The sequence below is a fragment of the Drosophila santomea genome, chromosome X (assembly GCF_016746245.2).
Source record: "Drosophila santomea strain STO CAGO 1482 chromosome X, Prin_Dsan_1.1, whole genome shotgun sequence".
Classification (NCBI taxonomy): domain Eukaryota; kingdom Metazoa; phylum Arthropoda; class Insecta; order Diptera; family Drosophilidae; genus Drosophila; species Drosophila santomea.
Window position 1 is genome coordinate 18355367 of NC_053021.2, and position 17556 is coordinate 18372922.

The 17556-nt window shown below is 40.5% G+C and overlaps 4 protein-coding genes across 4 annotated transcripts in view; 1 reads left to right on the forward strand and 3 right to left on the reverse strand.

Moving 5' to 3' along the window:
* The window catches only part of LOC120456653, a 42497-nt gene extending 31118 nt beyond the window's left edge, over window positions 1-11379 (reverse strand). Inside the window, exon 1 of the mRNA XM_039643585.2 lies at window positions 11247-11379. The gene's annotated coding sequence lies outside the window, so the exon portion shown is untranslated. The remainder of the gene's footprint in view (window positions 1-11246) is intronic.
* A 576-nt stretch (window positions 11380-11955) lies between these two features.
* Window positions 11956-14535, reverse strand: LOC120456299 (translocon-associated protein subunit alpha). The gene is made up of 2 exons (XM_039643046.2): window positions 14281-14535; window positions 11956-13609 (listed from the first exon to the last, which is right to left on the reverse strand). Exons 1-2 carry the CDS (start codon window positions 14342-14344, stop codon window positions 12765-12767), a joined length of 909 nt encoding a protein of 302 aa, XP_039498980.1. The 5' UTR covers window positions 14345-14535; the 3' UTR covers window positions 11956-12764.
* A 923-nt stretch (window positions 14536-15458) lies between these two features.
* Window positions 15459-16045, forward strand: LOC120456665 (40S ribosomal protein S28). Its single transcript, XM_039643605.2, has 2 exons — window positions 15459-15767; window positions 15834-16045. Exon 1 carries the CDS (start codon window positions 15549-15551, stop codon window positions 15744-15746), a length of 198 nt encoding a protein of 65 aa, XP_039499539.1. The 5' UTR covers window positions 15459-15548; the 3' UTR covers window positions 15747-15767; window positions 15834-16045.
* Window positions 16046-16570: 525 nt separating this feature from the next.
* Window positions 16571-17456, reverse strand: LOC120456664. The gene is made up of 3 exons (XM_039643604.2): window positions 17203-17456; window positions 17077-17148; window positions 16571-17017 (listed from the first exon to the last, which is right to left on the reverse strand). The coding sequence occupies exons 1-3, from the start codon at window positions 17376-17378 to the stop codon at window positions 16684-16686; spliced, it is 582 nt and encodes a 193-aa protein (XP_039499538.1). The 5' UTR covers window positions 17379-17456; the 3' UTR covers window positions 16571-16683.
* Window positions 17457-17556: the final 100 nt, after the last annotated feature.

A 17556-nucleotide genomic window follows, 5' to 3' on the forward strand; every position in this document is an offset into this window, starting at 1 on the left:
AATGGTTATTTTCTGCTGCTTGAGCATTTAACTTTCGGCATTTGAGGTGAATCAAACGTAAGAAAATGCCAGCACTTGCACAGCAAATAGATTGAAACGCAATAACTATACAATAATTCTATCATTTTTCAGAGCTACTATATGCTACTATCCCGTAGATATCGTAATTGCTGGCCAAAGAGGTGCGTCAAGTTGATCATTTCATCTGTAACTTTCTCCCTGCCCACTTCGGCACTCTTCCATCCACTGAAGAGGAAGAGTCCTGCCAAGGAGGCGGACAAGTGCCGTCGAGAGGAAGGGGAACTCGAACAAAGAGCAAGGAGGCACCTGCAAAAAGCTTGAAGGGCGCACACTTTTTGACACTTGTGGCACACGACTCACGGTGCAGCTGGGCAGGTCAGAGGGCACAGCGAGGCCGAAGTGGAAAATCCAGCTCAATAGCAACTACCCAGTGAGCAGTAATTGCATTATTTTTATGCCAGCACTCTTGAGGAAATTTGTTTTAAAAAGAAAACTTAACAGGTTTGCAGCATTAATAATTAGGGTATTAAGCTTCATTAGGCCTTTAATCTGCATATATTGATGAAACGTTTATCTTATAATTATAATTTGTATTTTGTTTTTTTTTTTAAATATTAAATATTTATATTTGAATACTTGTTTCAATTAATTTAATAGTTAACAGCGAAGGCAACTAAATAAATGGGTATACAAATGTCCAGACTGTTTGGATCTGCTTCTTTCACCAGTTGGCACGCGTGTGTGTGTGTGTGTGTTTGAGCACGTTGAAAACGTTGGATAAAATAGAAGAAGCAATTCCTGAAATAGAAACATCCACCAAGCCGCCGAGTGCAGCCCTTAACCCTTGGCTGGCCAAATGGGTCATTAATTGACAGCCAGCGGATGCGGGGTGGGGTAACTGCTTCCCTGTGCGAATCTTCATAACCACTGAGTGGCTGCTCGCAGTCATGGGTTAAGGAAGGATACGGGCCACCCATATCCAGCCGGCCATATCCTTCAGCACTCGTCACCTGTCAGACTGCTCCCGTATTTCGTTGTTTTCCGTGCTTGTCAGCAAACCGAAGTTCCGAGCTGACCACTTACTCCTGGGGGCCATGTGCGCTTTATGGCCTCGCATGCACACACCGCGCCCATAAATACTCCAGATGTGCGGGTCCCCAACGTCCTGGCCATCATCACCATCATCATCGTCATCATCCCCCATCGGCATCGTCATTGCTCCTAAGCTGAATCTTTATTTCATTTCATTTTCAGCGCAATTTTTGTGCCGAGTCTGCGAATAATAGAAATCATAATGGAAACGCCAGCGGACAGGAAACGGAAACGGAAACGGGACCTCGCCAACGCGGCCATCATAAGTGTGTGTATTCGTGCGCATCTGAATTATATATAATCGCCTGAGAATTGCAACAAAGTTACCACGACAGCTGGGAATGTGAAAAAAAGGACTATATAAAATAAGAAACATATAAAATGTTCACCACATTACTATTTGTTTCCACGTCGTATTAAAATAAGATAAGCCGCATTGTTTCATATGAGCAAGTTTTAAAGCCTTAGTTTTGTGACCACAACCAAGTTGGCCAACACAAACACACACACTGTAGAGTGTTTTGCCTGCATTGAAGATGCAGTGAAAATATTGTTGCTCGACTCCAACTTTGTGCATGCCAGTTTCCTGGCTGCATTTCACTTTGCCTACCTGGAAAATTCTCCCTCTTTTTATTTGGTCTTTTTTTTTTGGGGCTTCATCGTTGCATGCCCCCGCCCCTATGACCTCAATTTTTTTTGGCCTGAATGAGCTATATGCAGTCCATAAATCATGCGAACAGACCGCAGATGCTTCCACAAGGCACTCAATATATGTTGCCAATTTTCAGCTGCCCTCCTGTGGTGTAATGATCCCAGGGGCAATAAAATAGGAGTGCTGGTCCACCTGGGGGAGCAACTGAGAAGTGAGTCTGCTTCTACTATCGGCGATAGTTATAAATTCTTAAGCCATAAAAAAAGAATAATGCACAAACTTTCGAGCCATTAAACCTGAAAGTTACAATTTTTGCCATTATAAATGATTTCTTTAATCATTTGTAGGAAAGTCAGTGACTATAACACCATTTTTTTTTAGGGAAAGATTCCCTTTCTATGAAAAGTTTCTATCCAATTTTTTAATTTTCCGAGTTAACTAAGTAGCGCTAAGCTGTGCATAATACAATTTAAAACTAGTTTCTTTCAATTCCTTATTTCCGCCCCTCTCAAAAGTTTGTTAACGAAAAAAAAAGAAGGGAAACGGAAGCCTAGTCATGAAATTCGTTTAGCTAGCAGGCAGTGGAGAAAGTGGACAATGGGATTCAGCGGATGTTAAAGGAGCAAAAGGACGATGGAGGGATTTGGGTAACAGCAATAGACTGACGGCAGCCCGAGAGATTTTCAATGAACAAAAGCGAACTGCAAATTTTTGGACCAGTAACGCAGGACATTTGCGCCTTTTCCTCTACACTTTAACCCAAAGAAAGTTGCCTTCTCTTTAGAAACTTTGATTCATTTTAAAATTCAAATAAATTTTGTCTTAAACTTTATAAAGGAATATGTAAAATTATGGGAATAAAGGCAATTAAAATAAATAAAATTCTAGTAAATATATATTGTTGTTAAATAATACAGCAGATACCCGCTACTCCTGATACATTTAATGTACACGCGGCGTATGCTTGATATGTGGTACATACGAGTACTAGCAGTAAGCATCAAGTATACGCCGCATTGGCCCGCCGAGAGTTAAGCATTGTGCAATTCCCCCCCGCCCATGGAACTTGCTTTACCCACCAGGGAAGAGGGAAAGTAGGAGAAGCAAAACGTGGGTGGCTCAACAGCAGAACTAGGGCCAATCAATGCGCCTGCCATAAGTATGCAATGTTCAATGAAAGTTTCGAACAAACAAGTTGCAAGTTGATATTTGATATTTGCAGAGCCTTGATTGTGGGTGGAACAAGGCAGCCCCCCAGGGGCTGCAGGGGGTTAAAATCAATTTAGACCATTGTTTGTGAATGCGGATGCAAAAAAAAAAAAAAGACGAAGAAAGAGAGAGAGCCAAAATGAATGAAAGGAAAACAAACGTACTGAACATGAATTGTAATAAGCTGATTATCTGCTGCACGCATAACAAAGGATGATAAAATAAAATCAACTTGAAACTGACAACCGAATAATTTCATTTTATTTTTTTCCAACTTTTCTCTCTGTCTAACGCTTTAGCACCCGCCCATTGTTTTCGGCAGCCAAACAGTGCAATTAAAAAATCACAATCGCATACAAGTTGATTCCATTGAGCGATGTGTCATGCAACCGGCTTAACGAGTTCAAAAAAAAAAAAAGGGAAAAATGGAAGGAAAAACTAGTTGCTGGTGCGGACTTTCGAGGTCACAAATGATCAAGGTTCCATCTGGGAGCGCACTAAAAAGTCCTTTAATAAAGCACACTGAAAGAAAGAAAGCCGAAGACATTTTAAAAAACACCATTGATCATTGAAAATAAAAATAAAAACCATTGGGCAGCTAATTCTTCAAAATAATTCCAAAAGCACTGCCATTTTCGTGAATTAATGTGATGAAAAGACAGGGAACATCGCATGGGCATTAATTAAATAAAAAATTCGAAGCGCTCAAGCTAAGCAACCTTTGAACTTAATTGCACTTCAACTGAAGATGAAGTGGTAGCACAGTACTTGTTTACACTCACTTGAGCTTTAAGGCTAAAATGGGCTAATAAACACCTAATAAAAGGCAAATAATACAAAAAAGTGTATTTAATACGGCAAAAACCAGGTAATGAAACTGAACACTTGAATTTTAATTAAAATTATAACCATTTAACACTGTAATTATACGGGCGTAGATAATAATGTTTCAATTGACAAATAAACAGGGCGAGTATACATATATGTATGTAGATAAAAGTATTCAATTTAACGTAGAAATAAGCCCCAACTGCGATTATTTCCATAACCATTTTTCTTCATTACTTTTTGCTAGTTTGTTGCCCAAAAAAGTACACGATGCGGGTCTAGTTATTGCCTTTTTTGCTGCCACATCAAGCGTAAAATAATTGGCCAGCCACACAAGGACTCTCTGCCACACCCACACACACTAAATACACACGAACACACACACACATGGTGTAATTAAAAAAGGTCAGGCGAACACAAAGGAGAAAAAAAGGGAGAAAAAAGGAAAATACAGTGCGTCAAATTAGGCCCAAACTCCGCCCATTTTTCACGACCTCTTCGCCGGCTAATTGGTGTCCTTGCAGACAGACCAATGTTTGAAGTTAAGCAAATAACTGCGGGCTGACCCTAAACGTTTTCACACATACGCATATTCAGACAAAAAAAAAACCAAAAAAAAGAAAAACAGCATTTGCAAATGAAAACTAATGGCCACTTAAAGCCCATAAAGGAATCTGACCAAAATCGGATGTGCGGTAAATGGGGAAACTCGGGAGGATAAGCATGGCAAGTCGGAGATTTTCACACAAATCGTACTCCAGCACGGCTACAAATCAAGTGTGGCCCCCAAAAATGTAGGCATAAATCAAGTTTTAGGTTTTCCATCAAGGAGAAAGCCCAATGTAAATGTTACTGTAATGAGGTAGCCCAAAAAAAGTTGCCTACAAATGGATTGCATTTCCTGCAGCTACTCGTTTTCCTTCAACTAATCGAATTAACTTCGGCGCCCCCATTCTCCATTGGGGCAAATAGCCATTGCAATTGGTTAGTATATAGATCATTTGATACCGTGTACTAGTCTGATCACAATTTGTTTACAGACGTCCGAGTCTTTTAAGCCAAACTATTTATCTTTGGATGTTCATTTACTTAAGCTTAACATATAAGAATTGTACCAGTTGAAATTATATGCTATATATTTTAATTGTATGCTATTTTAAATCTGGTTTACTATAAGTACTTAAGCTCTACGTTACGGCTGAAAAATGGGCCTTATACTGCCCGTTTACCGCACAATTACGGGGTATCAAAAGCGGAACCAAATTGTGCACTTGGCAGTAGAAGTCGGGTAAATAGCATAAACGAATCAGCTAAAAAAAATGTTCAAGGAGCTGTGCTCAACGGATGCACTTATGTAGCTCAGTCCACTTGAACATTGATTCCCTCTCTCCCTCTCTCTCTCTCTGTCTCTGTCTTCTAGCCCCCTCTCTTTCGTACCACCGCTGGCAAAGGGCACTTCGGCAAGTGGCGCCATCTCTTTCTCGCCCATCCTCGTTCTCTTTTTTCGCTTAACGATTGAGAGAAAACGCTCACTTTGCTGTCCGGAATTTTTTTTTTTTTGTAAATATTTTATTACCCGTCCGGCTGTTGCTTTCCCGCTTTTCCCACTTTTCCCCCTCGGGCTATTTTTATTTTTATTTTTATTTTGGGAGAAAAGTGTTTAATTGATGCTGCGCTGCTCTCTGTGTGCAATCCTCATGAAAAATGCACAGGACTCGCCCAGAAATTCCCTTTGAACATTGCAACTCTCACTATCCACAGCTCAGTTTCCAGTAAAAGTACCAGAGATTAGAGCGAGTAAAATGATTAAAGTGAGGGGCCAAGCTCAATTTAGAAAACAGTAACAAACAAACCAAATTACATTAAAAAATACTGCGGCGAAACAAGCAAAAAAGCAAACGAAAGTGGGGAGAACTAACTTACATATTTTCTATTTAATGCAGCTCATTTTCAAGAAACCTAGAGCTTATATAAAACTTCATATGCAGTTTGAAAGAATACTCTGCATACTCTTGATAACCTGTATAGGTTGTTTACTAGATTGGGTACTTAAAAGCCAAACCTGAAAGCAGCTTAAACGGCAATTACCAAAGTCAAAATCAAGTTAACAATCTGTCAAGTTGACGACTTAGTTTCATGTCGTATTGCGGACGTGATTGCGATTCGATGTGACAGCGGTGAAAAGAGGTGTAGAGAGTGTGGAAACTCTGGCAAATACAAGCCGCATTCGATGCAAATGAACGGACATGAATAAGTGAGTGAACTATTTGCCATCCTGTCAACACTCACACACTCAACCATGCAGATGAGCTAGACTCACACAGATACTGCCATTTTTCCCGCCATTCAGGGATATATCTCATCTGCATCAAGTGCGTTACGCAACAACAAAGTACGGCGACGAAAAAAAAAGTGTAAGAAAAACAACAAAAACAAAAATATGCAGAAAATATACAACAACAACAACACAACAACAACAAATCCTGCAAAGTGTCTGTAAACATTTATTTCAAAAATTTATGAATATTGTCGGCGCTCAGCAAAAGCAGCAGTGACAAACGAAAATTCCTTATGGCCCCCGCCTCTCTTCGCCATTCAGCTTTCAAATTGTTCAAGCAATGGCATTGTTTACCCGCTTTTCTCTGTGTGTACGTGTATGTATGTGTGTGTGTGTGTGTGTGTGTGTGTGAGTTATTGTTCCGAGACAAGATATTTTACTGCTTTGTTATGAAATTCAACAGGATATATCCAGACCCTGACGTAGATACATACATATTTATATATATGTACATATAGCATAGTTAAAGGGCTCTTTAAGTACTTATTCTAGAGCACTTTTAATTTGTATACCCGTTACTCGTAGGAAACGTAGAAGCGTTTGCGACCATATAAAGTATATATATTCTTGATCAGGATCAATAGCCGAGTCGATCTGGCCATGTCCGTCTGTCCGTCCGTCTGTCCGTCCGTCTGTCCGTCCGTCTGTCCGTCCGTCTGTCTGTCCGTATGAACGTCGAGATCTCAGGAACTACAAAAGCTAGAAAGTTGAGATTAAGCATACAGACTCCCAAGACATAGAAGCAGCGCAAGTTTATCAATTCATGTTGCCACGCCCACTCTAACGCCCACAAACCGCCCAAAGCTGCCAAGCCCACACTTTTGAAAAATGTTGTAATAATTTTTCATTTTTGTATTGGTCTTGTAAATTTCTATCGATTTGCAAAAAAACTTTTTGCCACGCCCACTCTAACGCCCACAAACCGGCAAAAACTGTCAGTGTTGAAAACTCTCTCCCGCACTTCCACTAGCTGAGTAACGGGTATCAGATAGTCGGGGAACTCGACTATAGCGTTCTCTTTTGTTTTTTTTTGAAAATCGAAAAAGTATGGATAGACATAGTTAGCTATGTTTATTAGCAGCACAAAACAGTCTTTATTTTAGCTGTGCGGCCATTTTTGGCCAAGTTATGACGAAAAAGGCCACGCACGAAAAATTGGTCAAATTTTTTTTTTCGAAAATCGGAAAAGTAGCCGATATTTATGGTAGTATTTAAATAAACAGAATTAGTGTCTGAATATTATTGCCTATTTACTAACACCTAAATAGTCACCGAATGTTATGATCTTTTGGGTTCATCCTTATTAACAACTATAAAGCTAACATCTTAGTGGTTCTTTGGGTTTCAAGTAATTTGTATAATAATTTGAAGCTCATATTCACTTAGAGATTAAGATCAAACCTGAGAACTCGGAAAGAAGCCAGTCCAATTTGTTGAAAATGTCAAAAGCAGTTTTGTACTTGAATGGCTTGGCTTTCCTTTCGGTTGCTTAACACCTAATTGTTGTTTTGAACTATTCCAGTCCAGTTGTACGTGCTCGTATCATTAGAGGTTTTTCTGCTTTTCCGCTGACGAGAAATCCGAAATAGTTTAGTCGGGAAATAGTTTCCCTTTCGTTATTCTTTGCCACTCCTTTCCACACACACACACCCCTCCCCCCCCCCCCCCCTCCCGCTTGCCGCCCCCTTTATCCTTTATCCTTTTTCTTGTTGCGTAGCGCATTACAAATGACAGCCGCCTGTCACACACACATGTGCACCGAGGGGGTGGGGGGAAAATAACCAACACAGACATGTACATATATGTATGTGTGCAGAAGGAAAGCCACACGGACAGGCACACGTGTAGAATGCCATACCATACATACACGGCCATTAGTGTTGTGTTGTTGTCGTTATCATGCACAAAAAAGTTGTCGTCTCTGCTTAACTTTACGCTGCCTTACTCCACTTTGCGTGTAGGTCTTCTGGCAAAGCCCCCTTAACGCCCCCTTAACACCCCCTTAACTTTAACCCTACAATGCCGTCTCCCCGTTTGTCACACTGAAAAGTACATAAAACAGTGTCATTGTTAAATTGCCAGCTAAGTTGGCGGGAATCTTAGTTTGTATCAACTATAATACAAAATCCTTTAAGATTTTAATTGGATATGCTCAGCTTCTTAAGCATCAAAGACATCTTAATGTATGGAAATTATTATAAAATCAAATAGTTTTCATAGTAAAGAGTTTTCTAACTTTACATATATGTTGTAAAAAAGAAACAAGAAGACTCTTGTCTAATTTAAGACATTAACAATCAAGTTAAAGCTTTGGTGTTTTTCACTTGGCGTTTATTCCAAATGCTATGCGTTGTCACTTTCGAAAATAGTTTTTCACTGTGCCTGACAAGTGTTGTCCAGAAATTTTCGGCAGGAGAAACTTTGGTTGGTCTGCCAAGTGAATTACAAGCTGAGTCCTTAACCCTCAGCTCGCCCCCTGTTTTTCCAGCATTTCCTCGCTTCCCATTTCCCATTTGCTTGTTAGTACTTATTTAATTATCATTTTTCATTCTTGTTTCGGGTGTGGAAAATGTTGTCATCGCACATGCTTGTGTCTGCCAGTATTGGTGTTATCGGGGTCATAGGTGAAAATGGGGGATTAAGTGGTACAGTTTCGTTTGCGATTATTTTTTTGAAAATCTTTTGTATTCGCCCGTCCAGTGTGCAAATGCAATTATAATTTCATATTTCAATTCGACTACAGTGCGGTACATTACGTTAAAATCCGGGCTTTACGATTTGACCGTTGGTGATGGGGAAAGTTGAAAGTAAATAATCAAATTATGTTTGCATACTTTGATGATTGTTTTAATATTCTTTGTGAATTTTCAAATGCACTGTAATTTACTTTTTTTTGCGACTTTTGGCCACTTTTTTTCCCCGATTTTCTTTTGGTGCTTTCGAATTTCCTTGTTGCCTCTTCATTTTTTTTCACTTTCATTTTTCGAGTTGTCTGTTGCTTGTGATTTTCTATTTATTTTTCTTTTGATTTAATTCAATCGATTTTTCTGTTTTTAATTTCATAGCTAATTTTAGCGCACTCACTTTTTGGCACTCTCCTTTTTAACTTTTGCTTGCTATTTGCTAAATAATAAATACTCTTTTTACTATGCAAAAATCAAAACTTTTACAGTGACTATTTATTAACCTTTGTTTGTTTGTTTTTTAGCTTTGTTGTTCCACAGAGTACTGGGTAAATAAACTTAGGAAAACAATACAATGCCAACTACAATCAATTTTTGAACCAGGACACACCTTTCTGGGGGGCTTACCCCGCTCGATATTTCCCATATCCTTGAGACTCGGCGAACATTTTAATGAGATTTTCGAATTCCAAAGAAATTCAAAACGTAGCTCATTCAACTTGTATTATGTGTGTGTGTGTGTGTATAGGTGAGGCACACTTTCCGTCTTTCTGCAAGTGTGTGCGTATTTGTATTTGTATTTGTGGCAACAGGCAACAAGCCAAGTTAATTAGCAAAAAGGCAGATAGCGTCACACAAAAAAGGAGCAACCAACTAAGGCCATCTTAAGGTCTGATTGAGCAGCGAGTGAAAGTGGGTGAAAGTGGCTGAAGGGGGAGAGGGAGGGGGAGTGGGTGAAAGGGGTTAACTGGAATGAAGGCCAACAAAAATGGGAGGTGGCTGAATTCTGCGGGGACCTCCGCTTAAGTGCGGGTTTTTGATGTCGGCGCAAATTGCAAAGAAAATGATTTATTATCTGCAAAAGGCAATTAAGTAAAATTGCTTGAAAATTATTTACACCCCCAACCCGATAGAGAAAAAGCCAAACAGAAGCAAAACCAAAATAAACGCAAATGACAGCAAATCTTTTGGACAAAGAGGTTACACCAAATGGTAAAACTAGGTTCGTATAGTCGCCCACAAGTAATAATATTATAAATTATAAAATAGGCAAAAAATATATAATATAAACACAACTAAATAATCGGCGAACAAAGTTTATGGGGCAAAACTATTTCACATTCGTTAAAAAGTTAACAAAAGTTTTGCAAAGCACGATAATTCCCCAAAAACAAAAACCAAATATAAATTGCCACACATGTAACCATAAAAAAGTTGATATTAGTTAAAGTTTGAGACACTTTACCCTTCGGCAGTAATATACATATATATTTTTGACCAGATTCCCGACGACTTTAAAATGTCTTTGCCATTCAAATTGTTACTCCTGCGTAGTGGGTAAACTCACCTGTCCGCTGGTTTCCCCCAATTCCTGCGCTCATCCAACATGATTTATAAGTCGAATTAGAAGGAGCCACACGACGGGCATGGAACAAGAGTGAATTAATTACGAATTCAAGCCCGAAGAGGTAATTAATTCACTTCATTTTCTTCCCCTGCAAAGTTGGCTGAAAACCAAACCAAACCAAACCAAACTCAACTCAACTCAACTCGATTCAAGTCAACCATTTTGTTGACAGACAAACAAATGCTGGGCCAAATAAGCAAACATGTGCACATAGGCACCTGCCAGGACATTCATGAATTCATTGCTTACATTACGCCAGGGATATTTCAAATATTTCTTTTAAGATTTTACCCAAAGTCGTAATTGCTTAGAAATTTAGCTGCAGCTGAAGCACCAATGTGCCACCAGCAGTGCTTCGTAAATTGGAAAAGTATGTACGACATTTCGCAAGGACTTTTGGGTAATTTAATCAATGCTATTAATTCGTCACTTTTACGATTACTGCTCTAATAAAACAGTTCATTTAGAATCTATTTTCCCTAATGCAATTCATTAAAGGGTTTTGACAGGTTGTTTTCCTTTGTTAACTACCGTTTCATAAGTGGCGTTTCAAGTTGTTAATTTTTTAAGTAACTATAAGCATAAACTTTCGTTTAAAATTACCCCAAAGTTTCGGTTTCGTTTTAGATAATAGTTTTGGAGTCCGAAAATTTGAAAACCCATTTTCCATCTGCCCGTTTGTTTGTGGCAAACATAGCCCCAATTTTGGACCTACAAGTGGGTCTCCCGGTCGGAATTTGAGTCCTTCTCAAAACGCAACTGACCATATTTACATTTGTCAAGCACTTCACTCACCTTTGACTGCGATGTGTTCTCTGTGTCTCAAGCTTCCTTCGCTGAATCCTCCTCCGATTTGGAACGCAAATGGGAATTAAATATTTGCCACACACACACTTTTCACTTCGGCTCGGTCGTTTATATTTGATTTGAAAAATGGTATTCAGAACACTATATATAAATATATATATATGTGTATATATACATATATACTCAATTTCTTAGCTTAGCACAAAAACCAAAAAAAAATGTGTGTTCAACACTTTCGAATATCTTTCGAAAACCGGGCAAAAGCAGTAACTGCGTGACTGTAAACTGTGAACTGTGACCAGTGATCAGTGACCAGTGAGCAGTGAGCAGTGAGCAGTGACTTGCTGTGACTGTGATGTGAGTATGCTGAATTCAAAGGCTGAGGCTGAGAACCGAACCGCACGAGAGTCTGTTGACGAATGACTTACAATGGGCGATGCAAATTCTTAACAGCGGCAGGACAACAAGTTGCCATGGGCTTAACAGCGCTGCTAACGGGTCTGTGGAGTGGGCGAATTTTAACAGCGGTGAAAGCTCTTCTAAAATGTAAGTTTAGCCGATGCAGTTTTATGGTAACTTAGCATGGTCGCCAACAGATGGCGCCGCACAAAAGTTTATGCAACTATAATACTTTTAATAAACTATTAAATTTACAAATATTTTTCCAGTTTACCCAACATGAATAAAAACAATGCAGTTTTCTTTTTTTTTATTTTATTTTTATGTTTTTTTTTTCATTTTATTTTGTTGTAAGAAAATTTCTCATTATTCATCGGTCGACTTCCTGCGACTTCTCTAGCTAAAAAAAACTCACTTCAACATCTTTCGGTTCAAACAGAAAAAGAATGACACAGTCCAAATCGGAATGAGGATGTGGGAGGGGGGAAAACGAAAAATAAACAATAAGCAATCAATCGCTTTGTAATAGTAGGACTAATTTAAACGTATCGTACAATTGGAAGGCTTTCATGTCTTACAACTCAATCGATCGGTCTAAGCTTACATTTTCGTTCGATATTCCATTTTTAGTTGGACGACTCAACGAATCATTCTCTAAGCTGCTCCTTCTCTTTTCTATAATGTGTCTTCAACAAACGAAGACAATTTCACAAAAGGAATTTCTTTAGGTTTCATTCTTTGTTGGTTTGTTTTCATTTGTTTTGTTGTTGTTGTTGTGTTTGGAGTATGTGCAGTTTTGGGCATTTCAAAGTTCAAATTTCTAAAACAAATCTGTGGAAACGTTGGTTCGGCATTCGTTTAAAGACTAACAATCTCGATAGACGAAAAAAAAATTATGATAGTATGATCTTTAGAAGAAATGATCGAACATGATTGTACATAACTAATTAATTACGAAACTTTATGCTCTGCTCCCTACAGGATGAAAATGGCGGGAGGGGCGGGGGGACTTGCTGTTGCTGCTCCATCGGCAGGCAGCCGATGTTGTGGCTACCGCTCTCGTTGTTGTTGTTGTTGAGATATGTGCAGTCTTGAGCGGATTTGAACTTAATCATCGCCAGCGGAACGCTTGACCTTGCGCTGCTTGGGACTCTGCTGGCTAACGGGCTTGGGACTGGCCGGCTTGGTGGGCTTGGGCGAGGTCTTGGGCGTCTTGGACTTGGGCGGCGACTTCTGCAGCGCCCGCAGCGTCTCCTGTGGCACCCAATCGTAGTCGATGGTGCTATCGTTGGCGGTACCGGTTTCGATCACCTTCTTGGCAGCGGCACGCTTCCTCTTGCCAGAGCTGCCGAGCAGATACTGCTGTCCGATGACCAGAAGCAGGACCACAATGCCGGCCAGCAGGACGTACAGGAAGAAGGTCTCGCCATCCAGACCCTCATCGACCTCCGAAATCAGAACGGTCTCATTGAACACAGCCTCGTTGTACTGAATGCCATTGGCATCGCGATAAGCCAGTGCAATGTTCAGTCCAAAGGGACGGCCGGCAAACTGATCCGAGGGCAGGAAGGTGTACGATACGGTCGACTCGAAGCCGGGCTTTACCTCACGGTTATAGGCCACCGCCGAGAAGTTCTGGATGAAGTAGTTGAAGTCCATGGGATAGCGGAAGGAGGCCTCCACCGTCTCGATAACGAATTCCTCGGCTCCCTTGTTGGTGAATCCAATCAGGAACTCGACGGGCTTGCCGCCGGGCAGATCCAGCTGCTGGCCAGGTGTGTACAGTGGCTTCGTGAAGAGCAGATAGGTGTCCGCATTCGGCGAACTGCTGCTGCCCGTGTCATTGTCCTCGTCCGCTTCCGCATCCTCGCCAGTCACGGCGCCCTCCTCGCCTTCCACGTCCACCAGGTCGTCCTCCACGGCCTCGGCGGCATAGGCTCCAAACTTGTTGGCTGTAAATTAAAGAAAAAACATTAATGTTATTGTGAGTGCTGGAGAATTGAAGACAAGTACACGGAACTACATGCTCATTATCTCTGAAATAAATCAGAGATATGATATATTGATGATATGATATGTGTTTGAAGCCTTAATAATAAACACCAATATTTATTACAATTGTAATTGGGTCATTTAGCTTGCAGGGCTATATGCCATTGGGTACTTTGACTTGATATACAGTGCACTACACCTGTCTCCAAACCTGGGATATAGTCAGCCGATCAATGTGAAACTTGGATATATACCGAGAATCGGTATATCCTTAAAAAAAAAAAAACACCATTTTGCTGAGTTTAAAGCCTTGATCTTGGAGGCAAAACGAATTAATAGCCAACCCAGACAAGCCAACTCACGAGTCAGAGCGAGAAGGCGATATGCGGTTCATGCCAACTCAACAGTTTTGACCGTATGATGAAAATTTTGGCCACTAAAGATGAATGAAAATCGCCGAATTACGATGATAGCATACGATATGCACTGATTGGCAAGCGAATAAAGCATAATACACGTAGCAAATGTGTCGGCAGAATGCCACGTATACGGATGGGAAGCACCCCCGCCCACCGAGCGATTGTTATTTATCGGCGAAGATTCATAATGGTTCGTATGGGGCTCTACTTACGCGCCGAGAAGGTGCAGATGACGATGGGCAGGACCATCAGCATTAGGAACATCAGATGCTTCATCTTGTTCGCTTCTTTTCTTCAATGTCTTCGAGGGGCTCCCAAATGCAATCGAATGCGCGGCGCACACACGGAAATTCGGCTGGGAAATCGGCTGAGGGGAAAAAAACGCACGCACACACAACCTTCGCGATCGAGTGAAAATGAAAAAGTGACGAGCGGCGGTGGTAAAGCGGCGAAAACAGAAGCCGATGGGGCACGAAGTGGACACGAAGCGGAGACACGACTTTCACTGTCAAATGTCTACGTGGTGCCACGTCTAGGGTTGCCAGGGCGTCTGATTCGGTGGGTCAAATACGCTGTTTTCCACTTCCTCACTTACTCACGGCGAGTCATTTTCCTAGGCATCAATTAAACATACATTAAATAATTGTTAGAAACATTTACTCATAGCCAAAATAGCTAATATAATTGCATATTGTTTTATTTGGTTGACATTTAAGTTGACCGACAACTCTGGCGGGACAAGCAGTGCTGAAAAACGCCGCAACTGTCATTTATCGTGTTTTTATAATCCTAATATCTAAATAACAATAAACAGGCAAACCTTATATTATATGCAAATTTAAGTTAAGCAAAATATTTATTTTTTTATAGTAAAGACCATTTCATGACTGAGGTAAACGTACTAAAAACATTTTACAGCACTTTTTGCCACTCGTTACAGTACTGCCAACTTGCCTGATTACACCTTTTAATCTGGCTATTTTTCAGCTAGAATATATATTCTTGCAATAACAGTAATATAACAGAATATTTCAAAACAACATTTAATGGCAAAATTTAAAATTTAAAAATAAATAATAAAAAATAAAGAATTTTCTTTTGCTTCTGTATGTGGCCAAAACTTAGCTAATCGTAGCTACAATTTCAAAGCCGCTTTAAATATTAGTTCGCTTCGTGGTACAACGACTTAAGAATAATAAATTTTTAATAAGATTATTTTTTTAGCTTAACTACCATTGGCATATGGACAGTAATATCCAAATTTTCGAGCAGTAAATAATTTAGTTGGCTATTTTATAGCCACACACAATCGATAGTGAGCGACGCCGTTAATCGCACCTATCGATTGGCCTGCGCAGCGCAGCCAACTTCACGTCGCCGTGCCGATAACCGCTCAACTTCCTTTTTGCTTGCGGCTGTCAATTGAAGCGCAACTTGCACGTGAATTCTCTGCGAATTTTAGCAATTTTAGCGATCTAACATGGACAAACCAGTTGTGTGGGCACGCGTCATGAAGGTTCTGGGCCGCACCGGCTCCCAGGGTCAGTGTACTCAGGTGAAGGTTGAGTTCCTGGGCGAGCAGAACCGCCAGATCATCCGCAACGTGAAGGGACCAGTTCGCGAGGGCGACATCCTGACCCTTTTGGAATCCGAACGTGAAGCCAGGAGGCTGCGCTAATTGGCGACCAAACTCGAGACGGTAAGTTCGCCTGCAATGTTCGCCACAGTAAACACTCCTTCTAACTCGCCTTTTATTATTCCCCAGATCTTTTTACACACACGCAGCAACTGTTTTTCGCACGCGGCTTGTTTTTTCGTGGGGAAGAAGAAGCGAATGCCAAGAAATTCGCGCGAGGCTGCTGCATATTCGTTATAAACAAATGAAAATACACACCTAATTCGCCAGAAAATCAGCCAAAATGTGTTTTAAATAAATCTCGAGAGCATTGGACCGCCTTTGTACGAAAAGAAAACCAATCAAGCCCTGTGTTTTGGTTTCATTATTTTTTTGTTTTTGTGTTTTTTTTGAGTGCCCAGTGAAAATTGCCAATGGAATGTGGTCTCCAGCGACTTCCTTTAACTATCTGTACTTGCATTTAGCAGAAATCTTTGCTTCCCCGGAAATCAACAGAAATTCACACAGCCGAAATGCTAATAAAGTGGATGGTTCCTAAATGGTTAAAAACACATGGAAAGCTCTATTACCATTGTGTTTCGTTGATTTCCTCATAAACGCAGTTTTCGGTTAAACTGGATGCCAAAAGGTTCTGGAAACCTTAACATCTCGAAGAAATGTTTTATTTCTTCGTCCTCTATGAGATATTTCACAGAGAACCATTAACATTTTACAAAGAGTAAAAGCAATAAAATGGCAATTGTTTTGTATAAAGGAATACCGATATTATTTAGTATTTCTTATGCAAAAAATTGTTTAAATATTGGAACGGCCGAAGCTGCACTGAAAATATACATACGTATTTACAATAAAAGGCAACAGCTCAGTTAGTTTATATACAATATTTTATAGGAAATTATGGTTTAGAACCACTGAGATGCACATTTCTATATTCTTTCAGCATTCAGCCTGAATAGCAAAGGAAAATTTGCTTTTCCCACTACAAAGTCAGCGGAAAACTGGACAGCCTTTCGATTTTGGCCAATCCGAGGGTAATACGTGCTTCTGCAGGCTCCGGCAGGTGAAGGTCGGATTTGAAGGCCTCCAAAGAGGATTCGGGTGCGGAGAACTTGGGTTGCAGCTGGCTAAGATGTAGCTGTAGATATTTGACCTGATTCTGAAGCAGTTTCAGCGATTCCTCAAGGAAATTCCTGAATTCGGTCAATGTCGCAGGTGTTTTGGTTTGGTTTTGCTCGTGATTCAGATGCAGGCACTCAATCTCGAAGTCTGTTACTTGGGCGGATATCTGCACTAGCTCGTAAACCAGCTTCGATCTATGAAATGGACAGCAACGCAAATCAGAGGAGTTTCTGGCTAGGATTAGGCCACTTACATGCTGTCCTGCAGGATTCGGTAAACATCCTGGCACACCGAAAGTAGCGCAACTGTGGCAGCTTGGTTGGAACTGCAACAAAATTGCAATTTAGCATTGTTTTATTTCATCAATTTAAGTGTTTACCCCTTGACCAGTCGATATCGTTGGCCCAACTCCCACAACCGATTCGCTTCATTCGACAATTCAGGCGTCGTCGCAGATTTCAGGCTTAAGTAACTCCTTATGGTGGTGGCCAAATGCTTCAGCTGCTGCTCCAAACTGGTATTGTATTGCTCCAGGCGATCCGCTGGCAGTATCATCGCAAAATTTTAGCCAAATTAAAGTAAATATGGTAAGTTGTTAGATTCTGCGACTGTCATCGATAACGCGAGTGCTATCGGCACATGGTGGAGCTGGCGATCACCTCCAGAACGATATATATCGCAAAAAGGTTCTATTTCTGATATTTTGCCCAAAAAAATCTTTTTATGCCAAATC